Source organism: Pteropus medius, unplaced genomic scaffold (assembly GCF_902729225.1).
Source record: "Pteropus medius unplaced genomic scaffold, Ma_sr-lr_union100, whole genome shotgun sequence".
NCBI classification, from domain to species: Eukaryota; Metazoa; Chordata; class Mammalia; order Chiroptera; family Pteropodidae; genus Pteropus; species Pteropus medius.
In genome coordinates, this window is record NW_024350922.1 from 1,995,964 (window position 1) to 2,014,180 (window position 18,217).

General features: G+C 53.7%; 1 protein-coding gene across 1 annotated transcript in view; it reads left to right on the forward strand.

Moving 5' to 3' along the window:
• OTOA (otoancorin) overlaps nt 1–18,217 on the forward strand; it is a 49,255-nt gene that overhangs the window by 12,287 nt on the left and 18,751 nt on the right. Inside the window, exons 10-20 of the mRNA XM_039840172.1 lie at nt 1,956–2,059; nt 4,269–4,369; nt 5,955–6,098; nt 7,835–7,841; nt 7,982–8,136; nt 9,798–10,010; nt 11,861–12,025; nt 12,787–12,927; nt 13,945–14,003; nt 14,184–14,301; nt 16,321–16,394. Coding sequence (XP_039696106.1) covers nt 1,956–2,059; nt 4,269–4,369; nt 5,955–6,098; nt 7,835–7,841; nt 7,982–8,136; nt 9,798–10,010; nt 11,861–12,025; nt 12,787–12,927; nt 13,945–14,003; nt 14,184–14,301; nt 16,321–16,394 — 1,281 coding nt within the window. The remainder of the gene's footprint in view (nt 1–1,955; nt 2,060–4,268; nt 4,370–5,954; nt 6,099–7,834; nt 7,842–7,981; nt 8,137–9,797; nt 10,011–11,860; nt 12,026–12,786; nt 12,928–13,944; nt 14,004–14,183; nt 14,302–16,320; nt 16,395–18,217) is intronic.

Here is an 18,217-nt window from a genome sequence, read left to right on the forward strand (position 1 = left end):
GGCTTAGACGTCCATCACAACCCCACCCAGACGACCTGGACCGAGAATGGGAGAACTGTTTCTCCAAGACCAATTGAGGTGCTGCTATGAGAAAAGAGGGAACGGATGCTGGGCGGTCAGAACCATGGATGGCCAGCACGAGAACTTTATGGGGACCCCAAAGGAAGCTGGGAGAAATGACGGGAGCCTCGCGGACAGAAATACAGCAGGACAACACAGATACGACATTCCCAACTCCGGATTCTTGGTTCTCGAGCAGGAAGTCCAGACTGTACCCCGGCTTCCACCAAAGACACCCCAACGGCCATCGTCTAACCCAGCCCCTTCTTTCGTAGATGAAGAAACCGAGGACCAAAGAGGAGACGGTGTCCCAGCGGTGACCCCGTGGGGCTCACCCTGTCCGAACTCAACCCAGTTTGGTCGTCTCCCTACTTTACGTTGCCGTCCCTCTTCTCCTCAGGAGGAAAACATCATTAACCCCATCCCCACTTTTCAGATGAGGAAACTGAGGCGCAGAGAGATTACATACCTCGCCCTAGGCTGGACCGCGAGGGAACGCTGGGGTGGCATTTTTGCAAATGGGCAAACTTTCCCTTAAAGCGTAACTACCATTTTTTTCTCGAGTTATATCTATCTCTTGTCCTTTCCATCTACTCTGTTCTCACGAAAAACAACAACAACCAGACGCAGAAGAAGGGGAAGGAGACATAAACGGGAAGGGAAATATAGACAGACGGTTTCAAGGTGCAGTTGAGGGAAAGTGCGCCTCTTCACCTCTGGAACGGCCGGGGCTGTGGCAGGGACAACCTGTAAGCTTAGAAAAGGCTGGGGGACCGGTCGTTTGGTGAATCGGTTTTCAGCGGTGGTGGGCGGGGGACGGGGACTCCCCTGTGGTGCAGGATGAGCCAGAGGGGTGACCAGTGCCACCTGCTGTGACAGTCCAACTCAACTTAGACCAAATGGGACCAGTCAGTGTGGCAACAAGGAGGTCATGGGTGACCTGGGCTACGGAGCGGCCTGGTGGTGAGGAAATCCGACCGTAGTGGCTTAAAAAGTGATCGAGACGACTTCACATCCAGCAGGATGGATGCCTGTAATCAAAACGTCAGACGATAACAAGTCTTGGCGACGGCGGCGGTGACATCGGGACCCCGTGCGCCGCTGGCGAGAACGTAAAATGGTGCAGCTGCTTTGGAAGATAGTTGGGCACTTTCTCAAAAGCCGCAAGGTAGAGTCGCCACTTAACTCAACGACTCCATTCCTGGGCGGGCACCCAGGAGGAGCGGAGACGTGTCCACACAGCCTCATTTACAGGAACCGTAAGGTAGGGGCAGCCCAAGTGTCCATCAGCGGACGAATGGGTAAATGAATGTGGTCTCTCCACACGGTGGAATATTACTTGGCCATGAAAAAGTGAATGACTGACACATGCTCCAATATGTGCGAACCTCGGAGACATCGTGTCAAGTGGAAGACACTGGACAAGAGCAAGACATCGATTCCGTTCACTTGCAGTGTCCAGAAGAGACAAATGTATGGAGGCAGAGAGTGGACGAGGGGTTTGTAGGCGTGGGAGAGACCAGAGGTTGAGGGGTGACAGCCGAAAGGTACAGCGTTTCTTTTTCAAGGTTCTGGAAATATTCTAAAATTGATTGTGGCGATGCTGGCATAACTATGTGAACGTCCTGAAAACCATTGATTTGTACACTGTCAAGGGGCAAATTGGATGGCATGTGAATCACATCTCAGTAAAGTTGGCTACCCGCCCCCCATAAAAAAGTGACCAAGAGGTGAGGCAGTGGACACCGCCCCTGGAAAGGTGTTTGACCGCGGGGACGGAGTGAGATGGGGCAAGCGCTCCGATCGGCGAGGGAGCGGGAAGGGTTTGACACCACGCGGCTTGGAGTACCTTCGCCAGTTCGACTCCCATCCAACACTGCGTCTGTGTCCCGTAGGTCTGCGGTGTTCAGAGACCTCTACGACCGGACCTCGGCCCACGCCCAGGGAGCTCTGTACGCCTGGATGGCTGCACGTTTGCGGACGCCCTCCAACGCCACTGGTGAGCCCGGGCTTCGAGGTGGGGTCACTTTTTAGGGGGAGTCCGTCCTTAAGAAAGAGGCGCTTCATCTCCGAAGACAGGGATTTCGTTACCTGCTCCCACCCCTGACTGCCAGAAAGGGTTTGATGTGGCGGATGGGGTAAAACCCATAGCTCATTTCTTCAGTGCACTTTTAAAATCTGTATTAAAACATCTGTATTAAAGTGGGACAAGCTAAAAAAAAATTTTTAAAGAAAATTTGGGCGATAAAATTTAATGCTAAGCTTCCTTGCAATCAAAACAGAAATAGTCCAGGATTCATGTGTTCGACAGGTGTTTATTAAAAGCCTACGGTGTCCCAGAGCAGTCAAATTCATAGAGATGGAAGGTAGAACAGAGGTTGCCAGTGGCCGAGGAGGATGCGGGAATGGTGCGTTCGTGTTTAACAGGGACAGAGTCTCAGTTTGCAAGATCAGAAGAGTTTTGGGGACCGATGATGGCGACGGTTGCACAACAATGTGAATGCGCTTAATGCCACTGAACCGTACACTCTAAAATGGTTAAGACGGCAAGTTTATGTCACGTGGATTTTACCACAATTGAAAATTAAGAGGCATGCAGAAAAAGAATAGCTATGTAGACTAATAAGGCAGTTTTTCAGGAACCTTGAACTCGTTGCATGTTTCCTGTCAGTAATGTAAACAGAATAAATTTCTTAAACACTTAAAAAAACCTGCGGCTACGTGCTGGGGAAACGTAAGGGGGCCGGCGGGGTTGCAGTGAGGGGAACGCCGATGGGTCCTTTTCCTGGAGCTCAGCCGCGGGACTGGCCCGTCAGGAGCGTTGCCCGCACACCAGCCACCCAGACCCCCCTGTGCCCGGTGCGCGCCTGGTGCGTGCCTGTGGAATCCGACTCACACGTGGTAGCCCCGAGAAAGACACGCAACCTCTCCCACGCCCCGCTACAGCCTGAGGGTCAGAACTTAACAGGAGACAGACTCTCCTTCTGACCTTCCGATGGGACGTTTCACCATGAAGCCACAGTGAATGACAGTGAATCCTGCTGGGACTTCAGACTCTATTTCTCGTGAAGTCCCTCGAGGTAACTGGAAGGACTTTGGGGGATAAAACTGTCCCAAGCCTGGGGATCGCGGCTCTGAAGAAGCAGAGTTTGTGCATAATAATTTAAAATGAGTAACTCGATGTGGTTCTCGGTGAATTTAGTGGTTTCCAGTCTCCCACTCTCTAGCTTTCTGGGGCCGCCCTTCTCGTCACCAAGTCAGATGTCCCTTTAGCCGATCATGGGGCATTTACCTGCGCTCACCCCAAAGCTCTGGTATCTGGGTTAGGGGCGTCACCCCGTAGCTCTTGTGACCCAGCCCACGGCTTCCTGCACCAGCTCCTGGTGACTGAATCCCTGCGCCCTGTAAATGCTCTCGCTTCCCTCATTTCCCCCAAATGCCACCAACGCAATGTTGTCACGTGTAAAAGTCTTTGGCCGAAGGTTCGGGGGCGGTGGCAGCTGACTCTAGTCAGCGAAACTTCAAGTTGGATCCTGGACATGATTTTTCTTCATGTCCCACTGATGTCCCACTGAGGGACTCTCGAATGCCCGAGCAGCGTGCCAGGCAGGGAGAGAGTCGTCTGGGATTCTGAGGAGGGAGTGAACCACTGCTGGGGTTGGGGAGGGCTGGCAAGCTTGCACTGTTTTGGAGGTGAGGTTTGGGGGCGGAGTTAGGGGAGGGGCCAGAGCATGCGATGACTTGGGGAAGTCTGGGGCGCTCGGAGGGAGGACACCTTGTCTGGTCCCACTCATGGACAGCACCTGCTGACCATCAGTAAGGGCAGTGGTGACTGTTACTGGTGGTCATAACCGTGAGTCCAGTGTATCTCAAGTTGCCAGATTATTTATTAACTAAATCAGCCAAAAGCGACATTGAATTTTGTGGTCTTAAGTCTTAGAAAATAATCTGCTTCTGTAATAAGTCCCACGTGATGCTGGTGCTGCTGATCCAGGGACCACGCTTTTAGGGGACAAAGCCTCAGGTGTCAGGCATCTGTGATTACCTACATATGGTAGGAGGCTGTCCGAGAACGGTCATTGAATGAATGAATGAATGAATGCAAGAAGGAAGTCCTGGCCTCAGAGATGCTTTTGACTGTCACATTCCAGTGCAGAGGCTTTTATTTATTTCTTGACTTATCTATCCACTTATTTATTTTCTTGCAGATGACTCTGCTTCGTGGGTCAGCGCAGAAGACTTATGGATTTTGGGCAGATATATGGTTCACCTGTCGCTCGAAGAAATTATGAAAATTAGTCCTACAGAAGTAAGTTGGAAGGGTCCATTTAATGTCCCCATTATGAATACATCTGGGCTAAGGTGTGTTCTAAGCCCCCGGTGCCCAGCCAGCCAGTCGAGCTGCCCTGAAGATCGGGCACCTACTTTGGCCTGGTGTATCTTGAGCATCTGAAGAAAACTTTTGGATTAAGGCCTGGGGCGGTCCAGTCATTGAACTGTGTTCTTGGCTAGAGGAAGTAAGAAAAAAAAAAAACAAAACTGTGGACAAACAAGACAGCTCTGATGTGAACAAACGAGATTTAAAGAGAATGTTGGCTGTGGACCAGAAATCATTTACGAGTCTCTGTACTCAAGGAAGGCCGAGGACAATAGCTCTAGGGTTTTGGTCCTCGGAAGTATGAACCCAAATTGAAAGCGACATGGATTAGCAGCGGGGTCTATTGGTAGCTACTTCGGCTTGAGCGAGGCTTGCATTTTAACTGGAGTCTCCAGTGTGTGTGTTCTAAGGTTACTTAACTCGCTGGTCAGCCTGCCTCTCTCCTTCTCCCGATGTTGACCCAGTGACATAGAAATCCCTTGGGCATCCTGACTCACGAATGCTGCCCACGCGGAGGCGTTTACGGGGCATTTGGGGCTCGCCTCCAGTTTTTATCATGTGTGCCCTGGTCAGCGGGTGTCAGATGCCTGGCTTGTTCAAACGCCAGCGGATGCAACAACGTCTAGTTATTATGAAGCCAGAGGCAACACTATGTTCCTCTTTTCACCTGGGAGGCTGGGAATATTTCGGACGTCTTCAATTTTTTAACTCTCAGTTATACGGTGCATTAAACCTCCAATGGCGTTTACGCTCCCAGTGTTGAGTTTAGGAAGGAGATAGAGGCTAAATTGTAAGGAAGCCAGGCCCCTGGGGGGAATGTCTAAGACGAGGCCATTTGCAACTTTTCCCTCGTCATCTAAAAAGGTAGAGAAGGGGGGCGAAACCAGAGCACCAACCCTAAGGGAATTGTGTATGGACAAAGGGCAGTCTGGGAGGCAGAGGAGACCTCAGGCACGGAATGGCCGTGCATCGCAATGTAGGGGACTTCCATATGACAGCCTTGGACACGCAGGCAAAAAGCGAACAAAACAGAAAGAATGTGAATATATGTACGTCTACATTCAAACTTATTAAATAGGCTATTCAGATTCTTCTTATTCCCATTCACTTTTTATCCTACAAAGAGACCACATGCTCATTTTCCATCGCCCGAGGGCCATTTATAAACTCACCCATCTATTAAAAAAAAAACAAAAACAAAACAGAACAGAAAATGTGTGCACCAAATTCTCTGACCTCAATAGAACAAATCTTGAAATACATGTGCCAATATCAGCTTTTTAAAAAAGTTCAACTTCTCCGATATAAAAAAATAATAATAACACTTTCCTAAATAAGTTAGGTCAAAGAGGAACCCACAGCAGCCATTAATGGTGACAGGCCATTAAGAAACCCATGACACCGACGCCAGGATCCCGATGTACCCCAGAGTCCGGGTTGGGGCACAGCACTGACCTCAGGGTGGGTGGCGTGGGCTCCAATTCCGGTCATTGATGCTCCCGTCCGTGTCCACCAGATGGGGCTATTCATCAGCTACGACAACGCCACGAAGCAGCTGGACACGGTGTATGACCTGACCCCGGAGCTGGCCCGGGCGTTTCTGGAGAGAATCGGGGCCTCCGACTTTGACCTGAGGAACACCTCAACCGTGCACAGGCAAGTGGGGCTCGCCCCTGGCAGCGGCACCCTAGGGCACCCCCCACGGTGGCTTCCTCTGAGCAGCAGGCAGCGGGAAGGGAGGCGGCGGGTCCCCTGTCTCTGTGCCTGAGAGAGGAGGTGTTTCCTCTTGTAAGAGGTTCCGAAGTGGGGGGAGGGAACACACGCATTCCCGGGGTCCCCTGTGTGCCAGGATTGCAGCTCTGAGCATGGCGATGGGGCTCCATACTCGTCCATTCCAGGGGAAGCGACGAATTCCCATTTTGTTGGGCCGAGTACTGGAATGGCTCGTGGCTCCCCGAATTTGCGGATCCCTTGTTGTCTAGATTCTCAGGTGGCTTATCTGGACCCCCCGGATGAGATCAGGCTAGAATTTAGTGATTGCGATATGACCCTCTGGGAACCATTTCCCCCAGGCGAGGGCCAGCGACTGTGCACTTGGTGACCCCAGGACGGGTCTGAATGTCAAGGGAAGGAGTGTGCCCTGGGGAGCCGTGGGGAGGCGTGGGGAGCACTCGTCTCCGTCTCCTGGGGTCTTGATGTCACTGCTTCTTCTGACATCACCAAATTCTCTTAATTTTTTTATCAAAGTCACTTGCAGAGAAGGTTTTTACGTAGAACTGTTACATTCTGCCGCACATAGAACCTGCCCCCACCCCTCCTAATTTTCACCCATTGGCACGGCCCCATATTTCCATGGTTATGCAAAAAATAGCTTGGCGGTTAAGAACCTGGGACCTGGGGCCAGACTTCCAGGGTACGATCCTGGCTCTGTCACTTACAAGTCATGTGACTTGGTTACAGACCGCACCTCTCCGTGTCTCCAAGTCCTCATCTGCAAAATGGGGACTGATAATCCCCTGCCCCATCAGGGTCCCTGTGAGGATATGGCACACCCGACCCATAGTGACTGCTCCGGAAATGGGAGTTATTCTTGACGCTGTCCTTAATATTCAGCCTTCACTTCCCCCGAGCCTTCTCGACTTGTCACACACATCTTCAGACCCTTCCTCTCCTGAGGGCAGGTCCCCGCGCGTCGCGGTGTTTCCGAGAGGGCGGAGCCAGGTGAAGCTTGGCTGGCGGCAACGTGGTTCCGCCGAGCGTGGTTCTGCCGAGCCCAGTCGGGTAGATCCGACACCAACGCGAGAGTGTCCCCCGGGAAGAGTAAATAGTCGGATGTGCCTCGTCTCCTATAACTCTCAGTCCACCTTCGCGTGTTCATTACGATGTACCCTGATGAACGAAGCAAGTCCCCCCTCTACTGAAGGCCCAGGGTGGCTGGGCCACCCTGTCCCGTAGTCCAGAGTGTGCACTGCACACCTGTGTGCAGCGGCCTCGCAGAGAAGGTGTCACTGAAGTCAGACATCTCACAGAGCCGGGCCTCGAACCCCGGGCGGCCGGAAGCTGCGCCCTGAACCGCCAGGTGTGGCTTTCCCAGCCAGGTCCGGGTTCAAATCCCACCTCCACCCTCATGCCCTATCTTTTTTACTTTTTCCTTTCGAAGTCATCCAGCCATCTGGGGAGGTAGGCTGTAAAGCATCCTAGAATTCAGTCTCCGTCCCTGGGGATCCCTCGGGGCGACAGCCCCCTTCCCTCCCGTGGAAACCGGGAGTTTTCTGTGGCTAGCTCAGCACCGTGCTTTCCTCGGGCCCCTTACTGGAGGCGAGGTGACATAGTCGGCTCTAGATCGTAGCCCCAGCTCCACTGCTTGTTTTGGGTGTGTCACTTGATGCCCCCGAGTCTCACTGTGCCCTTCTGCGAAATGGGGCTGACAGGTCACCTGCCCGGCAGGGCGGAGGCGAAGGGCTCAGCGCAGAACCTGGCGCCCAGCAGCTGCTCTGACCCCCGACTCCGTCGGTTCCGAGGGGGCGGCGCTGTGTCCCCCAGCTCTGCCAGGGTCCCTTACCTTCCCGCACAGGCTGGGACTGCTGGTTTGTTTCTACGATGACCTGGAGCTGCTGGACGCCGCCACGGCCCGAGTCCTCCTTCACCAGATGATCAAGTGCAGCCGTCTGTGGGGCTTCCAGGCGGCGGTCCGGAAGGTGTGGGCGGGTGCGCGGCCTCCGCTTCACCAGCCGGAGAAGTGGGGGGACACCTCGGTCCGGCCATAGCAGGTGGTGTCTGGAGCCCCAGGATGAGTGTAAAAGGGGGGAGGGGGAGCAGCTCAGCGGGGAGTAGGGAAGAGCGTGGGTAGAGCACCTGACGGCCGCCTCAGGCCTGGGGAGCGAGAGTGCAGATGCCCAGTGGGTGGGTCCCGGGAACCCGACCCCCAGCCCCGCTGCCCCCGCCTCCTCCGAGACCGCATTCCTAGCAAACCCCGCGGCCAGGAGGCGGGTGCGGGGACCCGGGAACGGCGAGGAGATCGAGCCGCGGTTCTCAAACCGGGCTCTGTCCGTGGTCAGCGGCACCCCCAGGTGCCAACCCAGGGGTCCCCCTGTCGACGGCCTGGCCTGGGGTGCGAATGTTTCGAAAGCGCCCCGACTCTCAGTTCTGCGCACTCCTCTCACTGTTTTTGGTCCCTCTCTCTTTCTTTTTAATTTAAAAAAGATGACATGAGAGCGACGTCCAAGAAAACGTGGGCGACCCCGTCAGCCCCCCACCCCCGACGGCAGTGTTTCACACGTGACCGTCCAGAAGGCGTGTGAAAATGCACGGCGCCGGGCCCCGCCCGCGCCCAGAGGCGGACTCGGGTGGTCCGGGGCGCGGCCGGAGAGCGCGCGCGTCCGGCGGGTCCGCGGACGCTGCCGCCGCCGCTGCCCGCGGGCCGCAGTTTGAGCCCCCGAGGCCGCGACCGCGGCTTCTCTCCCTTCGCTCTGCTGCCCCCCAGCGGCCATCTCCGTCTTGCCTCGACTGCGCGCGCGCATATTTCTTCAAACGAACGTATTGTTCTTACAAACGCAGGTGTTAAAACGCGAACTTTTTTTTTTTCTTGGACAGAGGTCAAATGATAAGAGCTGAGTTTATCACCTTCTCTACTTGACTATAACTAGACAGGCATATTATGATAAAATAATCAAGGTGATCACAGAAGGGCCAAAACATACGTAAGACAGAATTGATAGTGAAAAATATGGAAAGTTGCACTTCTCATCGTAACTATGTAACAACGATGCGCTGTAGTTTATTTATAAAATACATGTTTATAAAGACATAAGGAGTCTTAGAAACATATACAGCCAATTACTACTCATAGTTATTTTTGTTAGATTTTCAGGAGACTTACTTTTCTGTTACTGTTGAGAACTTTGACATAGATTATATATATTACGTAGATGACATATTTTACATAGATTATATATTATCAGACTTCCCCAGATATTTCTGTAGAAGAAAAACGGCCATCTATACAGATGTAGGATTCAAGGTCAAAAAAGAAAACAGGTGCACCCAGAACGTGCCGGAGCTGTGGGCGAAGGGAACGAACTTCCTCTGCCAGGCTTTAGGCTTGATTTAATAGCTAATTAATACTTCAATGAAGCGCACAGTTAATTTGCGGCATAGTAAAGTCAAGGTCAGAGGAGTGGTATTCTCTAGGGTGACATTGTCTGGGTGTGGCAGCAGCCCCCCTCCCACTGGCTGGAGTCCCTCTCCCTTTGACCTGCGGAGAGGAGGGTGCTGTGGAGCCCTGACAGCCCAGGATGTAATAAAAGGGGACCTCGTCCTGCTTGCTCTCCACCCTCATTCCAGCTTGCTCCCCTCGTAGCTCAAAGCAGAGCTTCTGGACATCGCCACGGAGAACCAGACCCTCAATGAGACCCTGGGCTCTTTGTCAGATGCGATCGTCGGCCTGACCCACAGCCAGCTGGACTCTCTCTCTCCCGAGGCAGTGCACGGCGCCATCTCTACCCTCAACCAGGTCTCGGGCTGGGCCAAGAGCCAGGTCGTCATCTTGTCTGCCAAATACTTGGCCCATGAGGTCAGTTGGAGCTTTGAACTTTTTTTTTTTTTTTTTTTTTTAACGCCCAGAGACCCAAGGGCCAGTTAGACGCACAGAGCAGGGCAGCCAGTCAGTAAGAAGACGTGGAGGGCTTCACGTCAGATGCCTGTGTGGAGGGCCGTTGGTTCAAATACTTCCTCTGCCATTTACTAGCTGGACGTTTGCTGCCTCAGACAATTGGTTTAATTTCTCTTTGCCTCAGTTTCCCTGTTTGTAAGATGGTGAGACGTGAGAGATGCTCACAGGATTGCTGCAGGGATTATACAGTCAAGACACAGGAAGAGGGCGGGACAACCGTTTGCCGGAGTGTGAGCCCCGTGGCTGTGAGGAAAGTGTGGGTTCCGTCCCAGGAGAAAAGGCTCCAGAGATCTGAGCCCTGGACATTTCGGGTCTCACTCTTTTAGATCATACTCGTAGCCGCTTCCTAGAAAGCAGACTGGCTCCTGGGGACTGGGTAGAGACCGGTACCAGTGTGATGACAGTCACGAACACGTATAAAGCACTTGCCGTGTGCCTGGCTGTGTTCTAAGTGACTTAGTCATTTCATTTTCCCGACGACCCTGTGAGGTCAGTGGTGTTGGAAGCTTCATCTTCCAGGTCGTTGGTGCGAGGCATAGAGCATGTATGGGAACCGCTGAGGCCACGTAGCAGGGGCACAGGTGGGACGGGAGCCGGGACATGTGGCTTCAGAGCCTGCTTGCTTAATCCCACGTTAACTCCCTCCACCGTGGCGCCATGCCCACTGCCCACCCATTCTCGCTCTGTGACTCAAGGCCAAGGCCAGCCCATTAACTTGTCCCTTCCAGCCTTGTGTGGACTTTAGTTTGAAGGTGTGGCAGCCCTTCCCAGTTTCGACTGGGGGCCACATGGATCTCCCTGGGCATTTCTCCGTGAATTCGGTTTTGGGGAGCTGAGGGGGACTGACTTGTTCCCTGCCAGCCCTGGACAGGGTGGCTCATCTCTTTCCTGGTATCCAGCCTATGGAAGGGCGAGGCAGCTTTGACTAAGAAGCCAAGCCTGAGAGGTCTCCCTCCTTGGGGACAGTGAGAGGCTGTCCACTCTACAGAGGAAACCAAAGGAAACCACCATGTGCCTTTTTGTAAAGCCAAGGAGCGCTCCTGAATATGTGGAACCCCCCCCCCCGGCATCTTCACTCTGGTGTGTGTGTGGGGGGGCGGGTGACCAGCTATAGTCACATCTGTCATAATGTATGAGACTCACATACTGAAATTTATTTATTTCAACTCACAGTTTCTACATGGAGATGGACGGGTGTGGGCTTTGCCACTTTAGATGCCTGCCCGCGGTCTGCCTCAAGCACTGTGAGGGGCTGGGGCTGGGGCTGGGTCAGCCGAGGGCTCCCCATCCGCCCGAGAGGCCACTGCTGGTCGCTTCTTGCCCACTGCTGTCAATGCGGGCCCGTTTAGATTAAAAAAAAAACAAAACCCACACACAAAGGGATTCAAATCTGGATGTTTATGGGAATTCCCCCAGTTTTTCGATGTCAGCTAGTTCAGGTTAAACTCAGAGAGAGCCCGCCACCTGGTCAGCTGTGGTGCAGGGGTCCCCGTGTGTGGACATTTGCGCTGTGGCCTCAGCGAAGTGCTCCGGGCAGCAAGGCAGTCAGCGCCCGTGTCGTGTTTTGATGTTTAACCTTCTTTCCCGTTAGAAGGCAGGACGGTCTGGGAGGACAGCCTGCGTGTTGCCCACGGTGGTGCCCCTGGCTCCCGTCCCTGTCCCTGGCACACTGTGGGGCCTGCTAGATGCCCCCACTCCCCGTGAGGGGACTGGCCAGTGCAGAGCCTCACGGCGTGGCGGTCCTTGCCCAGGGGCCGTCCTCCAATGTCAGCCAGATGGGCATGCTGCTGGCCGGGGTTGGCGCCCAGGCTTTCCACGACATGGAGCAGAGGGGCCTCGTGCAAGTCCTGAGAAGTGCTGTCTCCCCGCACGGGTCCAGCCTGTCGCCTGTCCAGCAGCAAGGAGTCCTCAGCAAGGTGAGAGCAGACACGTAGGGCTCATCCACATGGCTCACGGCGTGTGGCCTCGGGCTTCGTGAGTGGGCTGTGGCTTTGGGACACGGGCTCAAGGCTAGGGTTCATTCGGCCTTCGACGAGGGATTGGACAGCGCCCTCTCCCGATGCCTGCCTTCCCTCCTTTCTGGAAAGAGACCCCTGAGTCACGCTGTGTTTTCTCCCAGACCCCAGTGCTGTCCTCGGCCAGTCGAATCTAGACAGCTTTTCATAAATTAGGCTTCTTGAGATAATAATAGTTTAAAAGCTTTTCAGATCTAAAAACGAATGCTGATATTCCCAGGGTGCTTGCGAAGGGCCCTTGTGTCATCTAAAGTCACGCCGTGCTCCCCTCTCTCTCGGCAGTGGGTCCTGGGGGCATCCTAGTCTGTGCGATCTGCTTTGTCCAATTGCAAAATCTGTTAAGAAGCCCAACCCAAGGGCTCTGGCCCCAAACGCCAGCACGTGGCGGACAGTAGGAGCACATGTAGTTATCAATAAAGAGCCTGAGTTTGGAATAAGACAGACGTGGGCTCCAATCTCATCTATCAACCAGTTATTACTCGCGAAGCCTCCATTTTCTTCCTTGTAAAGTGGGGATGACGATGGTCCCACCTCACTGGGTTGCCGAACAGGTTCGATGGATTTTACTGCCCGAGACGCACGTGACAGAGTGGCTGGCTCTCGTGCAAAGTTCGGTGCACCTTCTCCACGGCCGTTAACGTGTTTCTTCTCACGTCCGGCAGATCATGGAAGCAGGAGATTCCGCCCCGGGCATTGTGGAAATCCAAGGAGCTTTCTTTAAGGAGGTGTCTCTCTTCGATCTGCGGAGGGAACCCCGATTCAACGAGACTGTCGTCAGGGGAAAGGAGCTCCGGAGGGCTCAGGTGTGGCCACTAAGGGTTCTGACGCCAGTTCCGAGGTGTGTGTGAGCTTTCCTCACGACACCCAGCGATTTTCCACCACCTGCTGGGGGTCCTGCGGTTCAACTCGATTCTGACCCTGTCCACCTGGTGACAGCATCTGAGCCCAAAGGTTGAGGGCTCAGTCCTACAAGGCAGTCCCCACTCCAGATGCCAGTCACAAGTCCAAGTTGTCACCTGTGCTTCTGACCGACTGGCTACAGATTGGGCGCTCCAGTGGCCCCCTTCTGGGCTTTGGTTAATTTGCGAGAGCAGCCAGCTCACAGGACTTGGAGAAGCATTTTGATTCCCAGATTACGGGTCTATTATAAAAGGCTGTAACTCAGAAACAGGCAGATGGAAGAGGCTCACAGGGCAGGTGTGGCTCGGAGCGTCCACGCCTTCCCCAGGCACCACTCCCCCAAATCCACACTGTCACCAACCAGAAGCTCTCAGAACCCCGTCCTTTTGGGTTTTTGTGGAGGCTTAATGACAATAGGCACGGCTGATGAACTCATTGGCTATTGGTGAAGTCAGGGGATGGGACTGGGCACACCCTCCTAACCACGTGACTGTCTCCACTGGCCACCCTGGTCTATTCACCCCTCTCTTCCTTCCACGGCCCCCTTCCGGAGGCGTGTGCCCACTAGCAGGTGGGCATGGAACTAGGGGCTGGGCAGCGACCTCACAAAGCACAGCAAGTAAACCCCGGGCCTCGCTGCCGGCGCTTGGCTCTGCATTCGTCCGCGGGAGCCCAGGGAATGACGGGGTGTGAGCCAGGGTGTGCGATTACTCCGCCAGCCGGGCACGTCCCAGCTCTGTCCCTTCGCCATCCCGTGGTCCTGGGCGGGTAACATAGCCGCGGGCCTCCGTGGCCCCATCCATAAAGCGGGGCGGTGGCCGTGCCTTCCCCACAGGGCCGCACACTGCTGGGCGCTCCGCGTGCTCATCTGGTGAGTGAGCGCCCCGTCCACACTGGCCGTGGTTCTCGTCCCTCCGCAGGCCTTGTTCCTGTACGAGCTCCTGTCCAGGACCACCGGGAGGCCCGAGGCGCTCCTGAGGTAGGGGATCCCCCGCACCCCCGCGGCCAGCCCTCTGGGCCTTCTATCTCTGGGCTTTCTGTCCCGGGACAAGAGCGGGGCAGTCCCCTCCGCACCGGGGTCAGCGCGCACCGCCCTCCCTTGCTCCTTCTTTCCTGTCCTCCGCACCCCGCTTCTCCTGCCCCCCGTTTTGTTTTCCAGCACCGGGCAGCTGGTCAAAGGCGTAACCTGCGCACACATCGATGCCATGAGCGCGGACTCTTTCCTGGCCCACTTCCGGCTTTTTGAGAACAACCTCGGGCTGCTCTCACCTGGCCAGGTGTGGTGCACGCGCTTTCCTGCGTCCGCAGCCTGCGTGGCCGCTGGCGGCTAAAGAGACTCACGCTGGGATGCTTCCCGCGACGCAAGGGAGGGCGTGGGACGGGCGTGGACCTTAAATGACAGTTGGGAGGTGCTCAGCTTTCCGTGTCCATAATGGGGTTCTCCAGCGGCTGAGTCACTTCCTCGCATGACACCCCTGTCCTTTCCAGGGGCAGTTGGGAATGGAACGCGGCTCTGGTTCCTTTTTTTTTTCATTTAAGACTTCATTTTCCAAATGGTTGTACAAACTCTTTAACCCTTTGGGGAGACGAGAAGCAGGAGCAGACTTTTCAAAGTTTCTCAGCAAGTAAAAAATGGGCCTGGAGAACAGCGTTTGGACTTGGAGTGTAACTATGAGCTGCCCAGGGTCCCTGGGGATGAGCAGGCGGACACACAGCATCTTCCCAGCTCTGGCCTCAGAGCGTTTCAGATCTGAATGAAGCTTCCTAGGAATCCTCCCCCGACAGCCAGGAAGCGTTACGTTCCCTACACGACCCTTCAGGGGCGTTAGAGGCATGTGCAGAGCTGTAAGCAGCCCTGTCCTGCCCTCGGCTTGTCCCTTCTGTCCCTGGTTTCAAACACGAGCTTGCATCAGCATTCCCTAGAGGGCCGGAGTTGGCCATTCGATGGCTGTACGATTTCAGTTTTGCCAGATGAGAAAGTTCCGGACCTCTGCTGAAATACTGAGTGCCTGGAGTTGCTATGGTTTCGTGCACGTCAATGTGAGAGGTGGCTCTCACGTCAGAGGCTCTTACTGCAAAGACAAAGGGACACAAGGAAACGTTGGGAGGTGTGGGGCGAGTCTGATACGTGAGGGAGGTGACGGCATCAGGGCGTTTGCAAGTGTCTGGATGCATCAGAGTGTACACATAAATGCACGTAGTGCTTTGCGTATCGATTACACCATTAAAAGGACACAGACCGCAGAGCCCCACTCGCCGACTTCCCCTTAGAGTAGGTCCAGTGCGATGCCCTATAATTTACGTTTCTAATCAGTTCCCTGCTGAGAACTAGTGGACTATGGAAAAGCCTCGCCCGGGAAGGGAGGGAAGTCATTAACGAGGATGGATGGACATCACGCCCGCTTCGAGGAAGATCCATGTGTTCTGTTCACGTACAAAGCTCTTTACCTAGATGCTCCCCAGTCCTCAGAACCTTCAAATGCCAGTTTGTTAGAAAATTTGACTTTTTGTTTATATTTTTGCTGAGAGCACATAACTATTATATTGGAAAAAAAAATAGAAAATAAAATTCCCCCTAGAGCAGTGGCTCTCAGCAGGGGACCATTTGGCCATATCTGCAGGCACTCAGCTGCCACACCTGGGGGAGATGCTGCTGGCATCTAGTGGGTGGAGGCCAGAGCTGCAGCTGAGCATCCCACAGTGCAGCGGAGAGCCCCACAGCAAAGGGTTATCCAGGCCCCAATGTCAGCAGTGCCCCGGGGTCAGAATCTCAGCTCTAGAGGTAACTACAGGGAAAAGTTTGCTCTTGACTTTGAGAGGTTTTTGGTATATATAAAACATATTTATTTCAGCTCATACTATACGTATTATTTTGTTTAACTTTATGTAACACACATGTAAAACGTCATTCCAGGTTAATCATGTTAACATATACATAAATCTACCATAATGGAAACACAATAATTGCGTGGTATTCCGTTGTATTGCTGTACCATAATTTCCTTACCCAGCCCCCTGCTGAGGGACATTAGGTTGTATCTCATCTCCCTGCAGTTGTAAACACAGCTGTGGTGGCCACTCTCACACGTACATTTTTGTGTTCCTTTTGCTATGGCCTCAATTTCCTCGCCCGTAAACTGGGCGCAGGAGTGTCCTTATCTACCCCCCAGGGCGTTCTGTTAGATAAGTGGACATACGTAAAGCGCTTGGAACCGCGCCCGGCACCAGAAAGCACAGTCTGTGTTTGCATCTTATTGTTATTCAACCCAGTGCCTAGAACTGCTTTAATCTTTCAGGTTAATTGCTTGGCGTGGAAACACTGGGAAGTTTCCAGGTCCTCTATGCCGCCCTTCCTCTTGGCTGCACTCCCGTAAGTGAGCACGCGCCCCATTTCCTGGCTCGGCGAGACGATTGGTGATTCTGTCCCCCTGGGTGCTGTCAGGAGCCCAAGGGGCAGAGTGGAGAGCGCCTTCAATAGCGAGGCCCTCGAGAACCAGGATTTAAATTCCGAGCCTCATATAGATAGTTGAGATGCTTTTGCCTTTTGTTGTTATTTTAAAACCAAAGCCAAAGCAGCACAAGTCCGAGTGATTGACAGTGAGGCAAAGCTCACGTGGGCCAGCCTCACGGCTGTGCCCAGGCTCTGGGGAGGCAGGGCTGCTGTCAGCCATGGGGATTTTTGGTGGTCCGTGTGTGTGCTCAGGCCGCGGGGCAGCTCTGCTTTCAAAATACGGTCTGGATGGTGGTGGTGGCGAGGGTGGGGGTAGATAGACAAACATGAAGCCAATTATAATATCATGCTGATATTTGTTGAAAGTGACAGAATCTTAAGTCAAGCTGCCTTAGGCGATAAAAGGCAGTTTGGAGTAGGGGTACCTGGAAGATCCACGGATGGATTTCAGGCCCAGCTTGATCCAGAGCCAGGTGCCGTTACCGTGGGAAGGGGTCATGGGCGCTGGGCACAATATCTCGGAGGAGACAGGAGACCGAACTGAAGCTTGAGGACTGAGTTGGGGTCAGAGAGTCCGAACAGGGGCACGAAGGAGGTTCGGTCCAGCTGTGGGTAAGGAAAGTGAGGTACTCGGGGGGAAGCGTGGTGTGCGTCTGCAGAGCAGTTGGGAGAGAGAAAGGACGCTCAGATCAGGGAGGGCCTGTGTGACACCCTGAGGTGTCTCACCTGTATTCTGGGCACAGCCCTCAGGCTTACATTTCAGAGAGATCGTCACCTCTGCCCGTGGAGAGGACAGAATGCGGGGATCCCGGCCGGAAGCAGGGGTGCGGTGGAAGCTTGTTTCTGTAACCTAGTCCTCGGCGTGGCTGTCTCCTTCCACTCATCCATGTCTCAGCTCAAACAGTACTGCCTTAGAAGGGGCTCTCCTGGCTGTCCCCACCGCCATTCTCTGTTACAGAGCCATTGCATTTTCTTCCGTACATTTATCGGTAGCTGAAATGACCTGTTTTACCTACTGGTTTCTGTGTTTCTTCCCCCTCCCCCATTGGAATGACACATCCTGAGAGCAGGGACCTGCCCTCATGTCTTGCTCGTGGGTGTAGCTGGTCCCCAGCACAGTGTCTGTAAATATTTGCTGAATGGATGGATGAAGGGATGAATACATAAACAAGCCAGTGGTACAGGGAATGGAGAGGCACGAATGGATCCTAGTAATGCTCAGGAGGTAGCAGTGACATGTGGGGATAAAGGGAAAGGGGAGTCTGAGATGGCATGGGGGAAGGACATGTCGACTTTGGTTTTGGAGCAGTCAGGTGGTGGCACCGAGTTAGGCTGCACGCGTCTAAGCAGTCTTTCTCAACCTTTCCTTCATTATTGCCTTTCTGAGGAGAAACACTTAATTTCTCCTAATGAGAGAAATGATAAGGAACAAGATTTTGTTGCGTTAGAGGTGAGCTTTGGTGGGTCACAAATCATCGTCTTAACTGAGACTTTTTTCACTCCTTCTGGCCTTTCTTCTCTATTTTTTCCTCTTTTCTCTCTGTCCCTTTCTTCTAGTTTTTCTTTTCCTTTCCTCCTCATCTCTCCTCAACCAGTCCATCAGTCAGCATACGTTTATGGAGATTCTATTCCGTGATCAGTGCTGCTGGGGCATACGAGAAGACCTTGATGGGAAGTTTGGTTCCCATCTGTAAGAGAGGAGCATGATGGGAAGTGTTTCTTGACCTAGGAGAGGAGCATGA